Genomic DNA, 15,505 nt, shown 5'->3' on the forward strand with positions numbered 1-15,505 from the left:
GTTGCAGGAAATCTGTACAAATTCCTGACAAAATGCCCAAGTTGAATTTCAATTTGCTTATACACCTTGTCCCAAAGATAAATTAGATATACATTTGGTAACTGAGGCACAGAACAGCTGCAAGATGTCTATTGGTTAACATCAATAGTCACCTCTTGTGAAAGATCCTTTGATCTTCCAATGTCACTGACAGGTCAGCAGCATGTTGACGTGCATGCTGATAATTGTACATTGCAACTCTACTGAGATTTGCTTTCAGATCTATTTGAGTGTGCGTTCAAAATAAGTGCAAAAATATTCATTTTGCCAGAGTTAAAATGTATGGCCCCGTTTTCTCTCAATGTAACTTTTGTTCTCTGAGTTACACTGTGTTATGTGCATTTTTTTTAATGAGTATCATCAGATTGCTTTTCTTTTCTCTTTGAAAGGTGTGGTTTAAAGCCCCGGAGGCAGGTAGAGAGAAGTTTCCTAAATCAGTATCTGTCAAAAATTCACTCTTCAGCATTAATAGTTTTCAGGTCATCACCCACCGCCCCAGTAAAAAAAAGCACACAATTCATGATTTCAGTGTGTTTAACCTGAACATGCACTCGTATGGAGAAGGATTAAAACATTGGAATTTAACTGTAAACAGATGTGCTGTTGAAGAGAACACAATCCATCAGGCTTGACGTAGCTTGGCTTCAGCTCTGCAATACTACAATCATTAGAGTACACAGTGCAGCGAATACTAGCGAATACTCCCAGGACAGAAATTATTACTTGGTGCATTCCTAGTCACAAAAGTCTGATCAGCTGTTTTCCTCATGAGTATTTGGGTGTATTTTTTTTTCCGCGTCAGGACTGAGATCACAGTCTAATATGGCACTCCAGTTCAGTGCTGGAGGAAACGTTGCATTGTCTGAGGTGCTGTCCTTCAGATGAAACGTTAAACCGAGGTTCTTTCTGCCCGCTCAGGTGACTTTAAAGATTTTGTGGCACTTTTTGAAAAGATAAGGAAGAGAGTGTCTTTTATTCTGAAATATAAAATATTTTCCAGAACCAACGGAAGTTTACAGTGGAGTTGTAAAATTATCTTTACTCCCTTTTTTTTAGCAGAATTACTGGCCCCAGTACTTCTGAATCATTGCCCAATGCTAACAAGCAGATGTAATTAAACAGAGTTATAACATCTTGGAACTGATAATTCTGTGAAATGTGGAATAAAACTAGATATAAGGTCTGAATTTTCTAGTCTTCATCAATGATGTACTTTAACAATATAGGGAGAAATAGGGCCCCCAAATGCTCAGAGATTAAAAAGCAGGAAGATCCTAGGTCTGCAGTGAGTTAGCTATTTTTGGCTGCAATTGCCCTCCAGGGGTCACCTACAAAATACACAGTCGCTACTCTTTACAGTAAAATCCTGTGAAGCGCTTATCATATCTACCCAACGTGATAAAGTGCAATATCAAATGCAAAGAATATTTATTCATCCATTGTTCTGACTTCTTATTGTTGTCCATTGAACCATATATCAATTTTACATAGGACATGGTTGGATTTTGGCTGAAATATTTCCCTGCCCTCTCCCCCCTTCCCCACGGAAACAAAGAAAGAACAACTGAGTCAAAAAAAACTTCAAGAAACAAAAAGGAAGTAGAGAAAGTCAATAAGAAACAGCACTAGAGACATTTTTTCTTGGTCAGCCGGGTGTCTGACACATGCAGAAATCAAACCAAGCTGAGATTTCCATTTTTCCTACACATGGAAATCCCAGAGATAAATTGTTGGAATGGAATGCACACACTCTCCCTGGAGGGACACATCCTGCTTACCTAATTCCGGAAAGTATTAGGTGGCAGTTGGCAAGAGCCAAACCTTGGGAACCCCAGAGTGTGCGTTGGGGTACTGCTGGAGTCTAACCAGCTAAAACTGCACAGCTTGCCATTCATATTGCAACAGCTGAATATTAGACACTTTCTTGGATTTTTTAAGCACTTTGAGACGTCACCCTGCATGAAGGGCTTTATATAAATTCTAGTTGTTGTTGGACTCTTTCCCTAAGTCCCTCCACTTCATACCAACCCTCTCTGCTGTCTAAAAAAAACTCTCTTTGTGCCCACCCTCCCAATCTCTCACCCCATTCGGGCTCCTGCACCAATCTGAGAAGCATTTTGAGATATTTTCCTTTGTGAAAGGTGCTACATAAGTGTAAGTTGTTGTAGTTGGTATCCAATATCATCTCTGGATTTTTTCAGAAAAAAAAATGAGCTGCTCATAATTTGCTTCAGGAGATGTTCGTCTCCAGTTGTTTTCAGGCCTCAATGTTCTTAGGAATATTATATAAAAAGTTAAGTAAATACTCTCAGATGAATGACTGTTCTTGTGAGTGTTTCCAGTAGTTGCTGGAAGACTGCTAAATGCCTGGATTGTATTCTGCACCTGGGAGCTCAAGAAGCTGGCCAGTCAGTGGAAGTGTACCCAACTTCTGGGCGTGCTACAGTGGGGTCTGCCTGTAACTAATACCATACAAACTGTTATTCTTGTTTGACTAGTTCCCAGCACTTTGAAAGTGAATGAATATGATTGTGATTCATCTTTGTCACTGATAAGATTCATGGAAAGTAGAACAGGAGTAGTGAATGCTTGCCCTGAACTACAGTATATATCATTAATGTCCTTTTTTTCTTTCAGTTTCGATGTAGACAATGGCACATCATCAGGACGGAGTCCCTTAGACCCAATGACGAGCCCTGGCTCGGGGCTCATTCTACAGGCCAACTTTGCACATGGTCAGCGGCGGGAGTCCTTCCTGTACCGGTCTGACAGTGACTATGACCTCTCTCCGAAGTCTATGTCCAGAAACTCCTCCATTGCAAGTGACATGTAAGTAGAATTGATATCTCCAGTTACAGGCCAGTGCTCATGATTATTGTAACAATGTTAAAGCATGGTGACTCGATTATTATCCATATGCTCCACGATAAATGAAGAGACGTTTGCATGTTACCAACATGCATTGTTTCATATTATACAGATACCTAAGCATAACCTTTCCGATCAGTTAGTTCTTATCAATCTACAGCTCTTATTACGATTCATCCAGAGACAACAAACTCTTTTATGGAATCATTTTGCTCTTTGTGAAATATACGTGTATTTGTTTTCAATAAACTGTGTTGGAAACCCCAGGTCAGGGGAGGAAGATGCAGTACTTTAATGATTTAGAATCTAATATTGTGATAAAACATTCAGAAGGAACAACATTTTTAATTTAAAGTTTCTAGTGGAAACAAAATATCTTGATTGGGGGTCTCACTCTCTGTTTGGCTGACATTAAATGGTTGTGTTTTTCTGAATCCTGGCCTATCTCCAGAGGAAACAGTGGGGAAGGGAGATTTCAAACCAGTCTGAGGCGAGGCTCTCCATGCATACAATTACATAAGGCACTACAGCATGTAAACAGACCATTGAACACAAATAATCTGCTTCAGTGTTTATACTCCACATAAACCTATATCCCTTCTCTCCACACTCCTGTATTTCCTTCTCCCTTCTCCAGTTTTCTCTTAAATACTCCCTTGTTGTTTTCTGTTTCAATCACTGATTCTGGCAGTCAGTTCCACGTTATCACATCTCTCTGCATAAATAAGTTCCTTCTAAACTCCTTTTTAGATCTGCTACTGGTTTTCTTACATTCATGCCCATAGTTTTGGACTTACCGACACGTGGAAACGGCTTATTAACATCCACCTCATCAAATCCTTTCACCCTTTTATGCGAATAATAAAAATGACGATTTTACCAAATAATAATAATAATCCTTGCATTTTTATATAGTGCCTTATCATGCCTTCGATACGTTTCAAAGCACTTCATAAAATATACTGTAAAGTTAATTGACTACAAAATCTTCAGAATATTTTTTTCTCGGACTAGGAATTTTTTCTATAAAATGGAATAGTTAATGGAACAAAAACTGGTACCTTAACACCAGTTTAAAGAGGTTACTCTGTCACTCGCATCTCCTTCCAAAACTGGTTCTTGGTTTGTTTTTTGAAAAAATTATGTCATTTTCCAGAAATCTTATTTTTTTCCACATCACCAATAAATGATGCAGTTTCAGGCCAGGTTACTGAGACTGCAGGCTTTCATTGTCGAAAGAATTCACTCCATTGACTAAGAACAGGACAGAATAGCTCTCTAATCTTTCAAATTCACCTTAAGAGTTTTACAGTGATATAGATCCCATTGAATTATCTTCAAAGCTCACTTTCAGTTCCATGACACCAGATACCTTTGATGCCAAATTAAAATACCTGAGTGGTAAGTCTATTCATGTCAGGGTCTAATCTTATTACGAGAAGCGTAATAAATACTTTTTATGTCAAGACCATCTCTTTTTGCAGTAATGAATTACCATAAACTTTCTGGCACAGGCTTGGGAATGGAAGGCTAGATTTGGATTTGAAGTTAGTCTCCAATAATTCACTCCTTAAAATTGGAGTGGGACGTATGGAAACATACGGAAACCTCACCATGCTTAAGAGTATCCAAATCAAGCTGAGAATTCCATGCATCCCACCTATTATGAGTTCTAAGAATAGAACTCATTAAGCCAGTTCTACCAGTTCATTTAATATCAATGCCCATCTCTTTCTTCATCCCATTAACAGATCAATGCTTTTGCAGGATCAATAAGTATGTAAATGGTTACTGACCATATTAGCACTATTTGAAAAATAACTGCTCCTCACAGACATTATGTTGTAACCTAATTCAGCAAGTGATGATCCAATTTCAGAATATGATCCAGAATAGAAACAGAGCAAGAGCTCATTTGGTCTCTGGAGGGAGCCCATCCTGAATTGGTCCTCAGTTTGAATTCATTGTACCTCGTTCAAGCATTAATGCTTTCATGAATAAAACATTCTTGTTCATAGCAATAATTGATACCATGATTAGCACTGATCACTGATATCTGTTGGTCTAAAGCCTTTGCCAATAGTTGGTGCCTTGATTGACACATGTTCAGCCCCAAATATCAGTATTGAGGTAGTTGAATGTTTAACACCTCATACTATCACTCGGCACATGTTGTATCAATGCATCTATCTATCAGCTATAGTAGATCTCTTGGGATAGCATCAGTGTTGCAATTGGGACAAATCTAGTGCCTGTTTTAATGCAGGGCTCTAAGATCAGTAGTAATAAAACAATACCACTAATTCTAATCCTTATATTAGATAAAACGCCTTTCACATCAGGAGGACATCTCAAAGCATTTCACAGGATTTACTGTAAAGTGTAGTGCCTGTATTTTATTAGCAAACCAGCCAATTTGCATTCAGCAATGTTCCACAAATGGCCATAACATGAATTAACAATATTATTTGGTCTGAGCGAAACTCCCCTATTTTATTAGTACCATAGGGTCTTCAACATCCACCTGAGCAGGATGCTGGGCTGTATTGCTAAGTCGGTTGAGTTTAGGTCCCAGACCAGGATGTCTATTCAGGCTGTCCAGTGAACTGGTCAGACTGCACTTTGAATACTGCATACAGTTCTGGTTATCACATTATAAAGGTGCCTACGCTCTAGAGGCGGTACAGAAGACAGCAACGAGAAAGATTCCCAGTATTAGGGGAATGAGATAAGAATAACATAAGAACATAAGTATTAGGAGCAGGAATAGGCCATTCGACCCCTCGAGCCTGCCCCGCCATTTGATAAGATCATGGCTGATCTTCAGATCTAACTCTAATTACCTGCCCTATCCCCATAACCCCTAATCCCTCTATTTTTAAAAAATCTATCAGTCTCAGCCTTGAAGATGTTCAAGGACTGAGCATCTACAGCCTTCTGGGGTAGTGAATTCCATAAATTATAGATTCTCCTACCAGGGGAAACAGTCCCTCAGTGTCTACTTTATCCAGCCCTTTAAGAATCTTATATGTTTCAATAAGATCTCCCCTAATTCTTCTGTACTCTAGAGAATATAGCTCTTGTTTATTCAGCCTATCCTCATAGGTCAGTCCCCTCATTCCAGGAACTAACCTCGTGATATGAGCAATGACCAGACAAGCTAAGGCTCTTCAGTCTTGAGAGAAAATGACTCAGAGGAGGACTAATAGAGGTGTATAAAATTTTAAATGGGATTGAAAATGTAAACCCAGATCTATATTTTATTTTCAAGGCAGCAGAATAAGAGGACATAGGTTTAGAGTTGTAAAGGGCAAATTCAGGACAGATACCAGGAAGTTTTTCTTTATACAGAGGGTAATGAACGACTGGGACAGGTTGTCAGTAACGTTGGTAGTAGACGTTATTTGGTAGTAGAGGCCAGGACATTAGACTCCTTTAAAAAGCAGTTTGATGCAGTGAGGGGGGAACAGTAGGGTGGGTGTTCTGGGGCGATAAGATCAGAAATGCCAGATCTCATCCAGACCAATCTTGAGAACAGGCAGACAGGTTTGATCCAAATCTGGTACTAGTACACTGATACAAATACAAATTGATGCTCATCCAGTTCTATTGGTAGTATCACTGGTACCTCCTTAATGCCAGGATTTTATATCTATATTGACACAAATCCAATATGAGTGTTGCCTCTTCATTATTGTAATGTTCTCATACATTCTCATCTCTAAATTATTGCTGACCAATTGGAAACTGGTTGCATCCAGAGGGTATAAAAAGGGGATACCTGCGAGAGCCTTTCTCGAGCAGAGAGTCCAGAGTGAGCTACGTCCGAAGTGAGGCAAGGTCAGAGTGAGAAGGAATTGGGTGAGAGTGGGAATTAGGTGCAGAGGGGTAAGTATTTCTTCTAAACAACAATAATACAGGGATAAATAGAGTGAGAGGAGAGAATGACCTGGCAGGTGATGTGTGAGGAATGTGGTATTGTGGGAGTTGATGGAGAGCAACCTAAGCCTGGGCGACTTCATCTGCAGCAAATGTCTGCAACTGAGGAAGCTCCAGCTTAGAATAGCTGAGCTGGAGTCTCAGGTGGAGACACTGCTCAGCATTAGAGATGGGGAGAGCTTCCTGGACAGTTTCATCCTGGAGCCAGACACTCCCACAAGTCCCAGGGAACATTCCATTGCCAGCCACGGACAGGACTGGGTGACGGTCAGACAGGCGCGTAAGGGGACCTGAAAGAGAGGGGCAGAGGAACTCCAGGCTTTAACCTTGTCCAACAGGTATGAAATACTTGCAACCTGTGTGGACAAGGAAGTCTGTGAGGAAGATGGGCAAACAACACCTCTATACAGGAGGCCACATTGGGAATAGTCAGAAGGAATATAGTGGTAATTGGGGATGAGACAGTCAGGAAGACTGACACACTTTTCTGCAGTCGTAGCAGGGAGACAAGAAGACTCTGTTGCCTTCCTGGGTCCAGGGTGAAGGACGTAACTTCTGGGCTGGAGAAAAATTTGAAGCAGGAGGGAGTGGATCCAACTGTAATGATTCACATAGGGACCAATGATATAGGTAGGACAGGTAGGGATGAGTTGAGGAGCAAGTTCCGGGAATTGGGAGTTAAGCTAAAGAGTAGAACTTCGAAGGTATTAATATCGGGATTATTACCTGAGCCAGGGGCAATTGGTACAGGCAAAAAAAAATTAAAGAACTGAATACCTGGCTAAAAGAATGGTGCTGAGGTCAGGGGTTTCACTTTATAGGCCACTGGCACCAGTATTGGGGGAGACAGGAGCTATTCCAAAGGAATGGACTCCACCTAAACAGGGCTGGGACAAATGTCCTGGCAACACGAATAAATAGGGAGGTAGACAGGGCTTTAAACTACTAAGGGGGGTAAATTCAATCACATGTAATCCGTCACAATTAAAATTAGGACCGATAAAAGTGGGAGAGCAGATTAACCAGGGAGATGAGCAAAGTGTGTCAAGCGGGGAAAGGAAGCCCAGGGATAGGATACTGGTGAATAGGACTAATAGCTCGAAGTCAGAATTAAAGGTGCTATATCTGAATGTGCGAAGCATTCGAAACAAGATAGATGAGTTAAATGCACAAATCAAAACAAACGGGTATGATCTGGTAGCCATCACTGAGACATGGTTACAGGAAGATCAAGGGTGGGAGCTAAATATTCCAGGGTATCTGGCATAGAGAAGAGACAGGCAATATCTGGAATCCTGTAGCTCAGTGGTTAGAGCACTCACTTTGCAAGCGAGAGACCCGAGTTCAATTCCAGGCAGGGCGAAACCTTGGGCAAGTTTCCTTACTCCACATGCCTAATAATAATCCCTCCAAAACAAAAAGCAATAATAAATTGGTCACTTCAATCTACGACTGTTTGTGGGACATCGCTGTACGCAATTGGCTGCCGCGTTCGCCCACAAATATACGGTCAATTCACTTTACAGTGTGTTCTGTGAAGCGCTTTGGGACGTCCTCTCGACGTGAAAAGCGCTATATCAAATGCAAGGATAATTATAATTATTATTATTATTATTATGTGGTAAACGAGAATGGGGGGTGGCCCTGCTAATAAAGGATGGGATAAAAACAGTAGAGAGGAAAGATTTTAAATCAGAAAAGCAGGAAGTAGAGTCAGTATGGGTAGAGGTACGTAATAACAAGGGGCAGAAAACTCTAGTGGGAGTAGTTTATAGACCCCCGAACAGCAGTCACAGTATCGCTCAAGGTATAAATCAGGAAATTAGCAGAGCATGTAGTAAAGGAAATACATTAATTGTGGGTGATTTTAATCTGCACATAGATTGGCTCAACCAAATTGGAAAAAGTATGATAGAGGAAGAGTTTATAGAATGTATTAGGGATAATTATCTAGATCAGTATACCGAGGAGCCAACCAGGGAACAAGCCATATTAGACCTTGTTTTGTGCAATGAAGCAGGGCTGATCAGCAAACTGGAAATTAAGGCTCCTCTAGGGCAAAGTGATCATAATATGATGGAATTTAGCATTAAGTTAGAGAGAGAAGTAGTTAAGTCCGAAGCAAAGGTTTTAAATTTAAGTAGAGCCAATTTTGCTGGTATGAGAGAGGATTTAGCCAAAATAAACTGGGAAATTAGACTTAAGGATTTGACAGTAGACCAGCAATGGCAGACGTTTAAGGAGATAGTGCAAAATTCCCAGCGAGCACGTATTCCTTTGAGGAATAAGAATGCCATGGGAAAGGTGGCCCAACCGTGGCTAACTGGAGCAGTTAGGGAAAGTATAAAGTTAAAGGAAGAAGCCTATAAAACAGCTAAGATGAGTAGTAAACCTGAGGATTTGGAGAACTTTAGGGATCAACAAAGGAGAACCAAAAAAGTGATTAAGAGGGAGAAAATGGAATATGAGGGCAAACTAGCAAGAACATAAAGACAGACTGCAAGAGTTTTTATAAATATATAAAGAGGAAGAGGCTGTCAAAGGTAAATGTGGGTTCACTACAGGCAGAGACGGGGGAATTACAGTAGGGGACAAAGACATGGCAGAGTCATTAAACAAGTACTTTGCTACTGTCTTCACCTTAGAAGACACTGAAAACCTACCAAGAATAGAGGGGAACCAAGAAGACAATGTTAGCGAGCAACTTGGGGAATTAATATTAGTAAAGAAATGGTTTTAGGTAAATTGTCAGGTCTTAAAACTGATAAATCTCCTGGACCTGATGGCCTACATCCTAGGGTTTTAAAAGAGGTGGCTACTGAGATAGTGGATGGCTTGTCTTTGATCTTCCAAAATTCTCTGGATTCTGGAACGGTTCCCATTGATTGGAAGATTGCAAACGTAACACCACTATTTAAGAAGGGTGGGAGAGAAAAGATGGGGAACTATAGACCAGTTAGTCTGACATCAGTGGTAGGGAAAATTCTTGAGTCCTTAATTAAAGATGTCGTTATGGGATTCCTGGAAGACCATAACAAGATTAGGCAGAGTCAACATGGCTTTACAAAAGGGAAGTCATGCTTAACTAATCTTTTAGAGTTTTTTGAAGATGTATCTAGCAGTTAGATAGGGGGGAACCAGTAGATGTAGTATATTTAGATTTTAAAAAGGCATTTGACAAAGTGCCACATAAAAGGCTATTGCACAAGGTTAAGGCCCACGGGATTAATGGGAACATATTAGCATGGATTGAAGAGTGGCTAACGGGTAGAAAACAGAGAGTAGGGATAAACGGGTCATTCTCGAATTGGCAGGATGTGACTAGTGGAGTGCCACAAGGATCAGTGCTTGGGCCTCAGCTATTTACATCAATGATCTAGACGAGGACATTGAATGTAACGTATCTAAATTTGCGGATGACACTAAACTAGGTGGGAGAGTAAGCTCTGAGGATGATGCAAAAAGATTGATGCAACGGGATATAGATAGGCTAGGGGAGTGGGCGAGTAGGTGGCAGATGGAATTTAATGTGGGGAAGTGTGAAGTTATTCACCTAGGTAAAAAAAATAGAAAAACAGATTATTTTCTAGAGGGGGAGAGATTAGATAGTGTTAGTGTTCAGAGAGTGTCCTTGTACACCAGTCTCAAAAAGTTAGCGTTCATTGCAAAAGGTTTAGAGTACAGGAGTAGGGAAGTCTTGCTGCAACTGTATGAGACCACACTTAGAGTATTGGTGAGACCGCACCTAGAGTATTGTGTGCAGTTTTGGTCTCCTTATTTACGAAAGGACATACTTGCCCTAGAGAGGGTGCAGCGTAGATTCACTCGGTTAGTTCCTGGGATGAGGGGACTGACCTTTGAGGATAGGCTGAATAAACTAGGGCTATATTCTCTAGAGTACAGAAGAATTAGGGGAGATCTTATTGAAACATAACATTCTTAAAGGGCTGATAAAGTAGACACTGAGGGACTGTTTCCCCTGATAGGAGAATCTATAACCAGGGGTCACAGTCTTAAAATTAAGGGTCAGCCTTTTAGAACAGAGTTCAGGAAACATTTCTTCACACAGAGGGTAGTGAATATATGGAATTCACTACCCCAGAAGGCTGTAGATGCTCAGTCCTTGAACATCTTGAAGGCTGAGACTGATAGATTTTTAAAAATAGAGGGATTAGGGGATATGGGAGGTAATTAGAGTTAGGTCTGAAGATCAGCCATGATCTTATCAAATGGCAGGGCAGGCTCGAGGGTCCGAATGGCCTACTCCTGCTCTTAATTCTTATGTTCTTATGTATCACTGTAGATTGCAGAAGTACAATGCAGCTGAAATGAGAACGAACATGTTGTTCTTGGAACTCAAGTGGTCTTAGAAAATTCAATTAAGTTATTAAAAATTACGATTCTCTAGTTAATAAATGGCCAAATATTCATTCTCCTCACAACCACTTACTGAGTGAACCACTCCCTGGAGCTAGATTAGCCATGATAGTCAAACAAATAAGCATACACAATACACAGGCAATACACTTTACAGTAAATCACTTTAAGGTGAAGAAAGATACAGTGAAGCAAGTGTGTTGAGATGTTCTCCCGACATGAAAGGTGCCAAATCAAAATCAAGATTATTTATTATTATTATTATAAGATACCGTTTAAAACTAACTTTTTTCATTTAACAAACTACTACATATAAAATTAATTAATGTATAACTAATTAAGACATAACACTTGATTATGCAGAAGTGAAATTTACGAATGGATGAAACAAGTTCAAAATTCCAAATGATGTAGAACTTCATCTCATTCAATACCTTGGATTTCTATGGAATAGAAAATTCTCGAGAAGTATGATGGGTGGTTTAATTTTATTGAAGTGTTTGTGTTACTGATAGTGTGAGGACTGTGCGCATGAAGAGGGCTGGCTGGTTGAGCTGAAATTGATAAGCAATTCACTAGAAAAGGTGTAATGTAACTTAATCCTTAAGCTTTTTACGTCGGCAGAGATTATGTTCTGACCTTTAGCATTATACACTGCATACTAGCGATTTAAGGAGTTTCAAAGCATTATGCCCTCAGTTGTACTTTGTAGGTAGCACAACCTGATTTTATATATTACTCCTTAGTGGGATTGTGCTATGCCACTCACAACTACCATCAATCTCCTCACATCACTATACCTGGTCTCATCATGCTGGTTACTCATTCCCATTTTAATTTCAGAATTGTAGATCAGATCGCATTACCTGTGTTATTCTATATTAAATACTGGATTCTGGCAATTATTGTTCAATGCTGTAACAATAATAGTAATAATTATCTTTGCATTTGATATAGCGCCTTATCATGTTGTGGAGACGTCTCAAAGATAGATGGATGTCCCTTTGTTCTCGTGGTTGTTGATGGCACCAGAACCGCCTGAGTAGTTACATCCTTGTAGCTCCCACCATAGTTTCCATTATTTTAATAGTGATTGGTTTAGTACCTGTGATCATTGGATTGTTAGATCAGTAGAAATAATCAAGATCGCTGTCCTTTCTGTTGTGCTATCAGTAGTTTTTAAGAAAGTTATTTAATGTTGAATTTACATGTCTACCATCAAAACCAAATTGTTTATATTAAATATATACAGTGTATAAATGTTTATTTTATTAAACACTGAAAAGCTCTTTTGGTTAAAGAACTCTGTCACTACAAATAGCATTTCCAATATCTGCCAACCCGACACATCAGAGACGTTGGTAAATGTCTGTTAAAGTAGCTGGATGATTTCAAACATTGATGCATCACAACAAATATTTTACACTCAAACATTTGGAGCTTTTCAAAGACCTACAAAGGAGGATTTCAATATATCATGCAGTAATCCGCTTCTCAGACCAAGTTAAAAAGGGATGACTGGCTGAAAAAGCATGTCCTAATTGGAAGAAATAAAGGGACTAACCCTGAGACTGTAATGATTGTGTGCCTTGCACAAGTGTTGCAAGATCGTATTGGAACAAATCTCCAAAATGTAACTGTTTTCTATTTGTTTGTATGAAATGTTAACCCATCAGAGGGTCCCAACGCCCTCCAAATGAGAGATCACGATGCTGCTCCACCGGGTTGAATTTCTTGTAAGTCACGTATTAATAAAAGTTTGCCTGGTTTTATTCCCCATTGTCTGTTCACAATGTGCCTGTGAGATTTATTGATGTCTAGAGACCTGGCATTTTGCATGTAACAAGATCCTTTTAAAATCAGGTCTCCCCTGGCCTGGTGCTTAAAGTTGCAAAATGTTCTAATAACTCTTGTGTGGGAGAACAGTTTTAATTGGTCCAAAGTCTACAGACTCTCAAATGGTGTGTATAAAAATGAAGACTATCGACAATTAACAAATTGCAATTTAATAAAAAAGTAAAACTAGACAAAAATACAAAATTGCTAATTACCAAACTCTATCATCAGAAATAAGTCACAAGAAAACAATTGCAGCTTTAAGTGAATGTACAGATATTTTTAGTAACCATTTCTCTTGGCCAACATAGGCAGTGTTTCTTTAATAGCCCAAATCTAAGCAAACAAAGTTGTTCACACATCAAGGCTTTCCAGTGAGGATTCAAATGAGCATTTAAACAGTAGGTTTTTGAAGGCTAATTAACATGGTTTAAAAAGATTTGTTTATGATGTATTGTCCCCTCTCCCCCCCCCCCCCCCCCCCCCCGGAGATGAAACATAAATACTTCTTGGAGTTCTGTATCAAGGTAGGGGCTGCCCATTTTTCATTCTTCCCATCCTGAGCAGAAAGATGTTTGAATAGACTTTTATTACATTTTAGGTTGAATAAGCCTTGACTACAATGTTTATTTGTGTGTCTGTGTGTTGGGTGGGGGGGGGGTCAACAAGTGAGCAAGGTGAGCATGATTTGGAAAGAAAATTACACTAACAAATTGCTCCGAAAGGTCAGATATCCAAAGTAGCCTCAACACATATGGTAAGGCGTTACATCCACCCCAGTGAGACCTACAGCTTCTGTATCCTTGTTTTGCAACTATGCTGAGAAAAGGACAAGGCCCCATTTTGGGCATTAAACAATCACAGCTTCTGACACAGCTACCCTGACTCTGCCCAAAGCAGAGGGGAGGGGGGAGCACTGTCCACTGATTAATGAGCTGTAATGAACTTGGCATTGCTTGTTTGTAATGACAAAATCTTATTCCAAGTGACAAACATATTTACAACAACTTGTGAAAAGTTCACAATAGCCTCCCCCCCCCCCCCCCCCCCCGTGCCTTCACTCCAAATCCAAAGTAATGCTCTTATTTTATCAGTGTGACATTTTGTATTTCAGACCAGTTGAACTTATTTTTTGCAGAATATTGTCCTCTGATCACAGCATCAAACTATTTTTAAATGAATCCAGTGTCCTCGCCTCAACCACCCTAGCAAGTAATTGGTTCCAGTTATTAATTACCCTCTAGATAAAGAAATACTTCTGGGTATCAATCCTGAAATTGCTCTTTACAACTCTTAAACTTACATCTTTTTGTTTGCTGTTTAACTAAATACAGTATTGTTCTGAATTTACTTTCCTAATTAGTTTAAAATCTTGCATTCTTCTATAACACCCATTTAGAGACACCTCCTTTCAAAACTGAAATCCCGTACGCCTAATTGTTGCTTGTGGCTCATTCCTCTAACACTGGGACTGCAGCCTAATTATACAGATCAATGGTATGAATTGCGTTGAATTAATGGCTTTAATCCTGAGTTGTTTAGGCACGAGAGATTAAAAGTAAATAAAACCGCCCACAAGGTTTTAACTCAATGTCTCCTTTATTTGGTTGGCAGAGCTCAAAAACCCATAAACTATTTCTTTGTAACTTCTGACCACAATCAGTCAGTGCAATATGGTTACTGCAGAGTGGCCCAGTTTGTCTCTAATCCTGCTTTACTTAACACACAGAGCAAAGTCAAACACTGGTTGCTATTCCTAATACACTTCACAACCGTGCCTTTGGGACATAGGAAAACGGGAATAAAATAAGGCATTTAACCAAGTGAGCTTATTCCACTATTTTTGGACCTTGACAGATCTTTTAATCCTGATGTCCTGTCATTTCTTCATACGCTTTAATACATATTCTACCCAAAAATCTGTCTATCCAAACATTCCTACTGATTTGCCTTTACAACTTTCTGGGACAGAGCCTGTTCCCAACCCTCTGTGAAAAACCGTATTTCTTTCCTGTCCTCAGTTCTAATTGTCCATGTTCTGAGTTTAAGCCTATATTCCTTGTAGGTGGATATTCTTGATGCACTTAACCAAGGCTCCCATCCTAATATACTTGAATCAACTATTTCTATGATGCCAAACATGCTAGCTCTTCAATCTGTCTTCTATGAAAATCAGGTTTTCGCTTTTTTGAAACACACTGGCAAGCCTTTAGCAACAATTGGGTGGGGAACAATGAGAGGCAGAGCTTGATAAGCACTATATCGACAAGCCACTAAAGGCTTGGATGTACATTAAAGGAATGGGTTTAAATGGTTATAACTGTTTCAGATGATTACTTTGAGATCTGTAACATTACTGTTGCCCACTTGAAGCCTTATTGAATTGTATGGTGTCTATTGAATTAAGCCTTTGTTGGCCAATGAAATATAAATCAGTGAAGAAAAC

General features: G+C 39.6%; 1 protein-coding gene across 3 annotated transcripts in view; it reads left to right on the forward strand.

The window, feature by feature from the left end:
* The window catches only part of pde4d (phosphodiesterase 4D, cAMP-specific), a 360,576-nt gene that overhangs the window by 240,312 nt on the left and 104,759 nt on the right, over window positions 1-15,505 (forward strand). For 2 of the 3 annotated variants that reach the window (XM_007892156.2, XM_042335145.1), the window contains exons 2-3: window positions 2,677-2,868; window positions 12,900-12,959. In XM_007892156.2, coding sequence (XP_007890347.1) covers window positions 2,677-2,868; window positions 12,900-12,959 — 252 coding nt within the window. The remainder of the gene's footprint in view (window positions 1-2,676; window positions 2,869-12,899; window positions 12,960-15,505) is intronic. The other variant, XM_007892157.2, reaches the window with a different exon arrangement.

Source organism: Callorhinchus milii, unplaced genomic scaffold (assembly GCF_018977255.1).
Source record: "Callorhinchus milii isolate IMCB2004 unplaced genomic scaffold, IMCB_Cmil_1.0 Scaffold1, whole genome shotgun sequence".
Taxonomy (NCBI): domain Eukaryota; kingdom Metazoa; phylum Chordata; class Chondrichthyes; order Chimaeriformes; family Callorhinchidae; genus Callorhinchus; species Callorhinchus milii.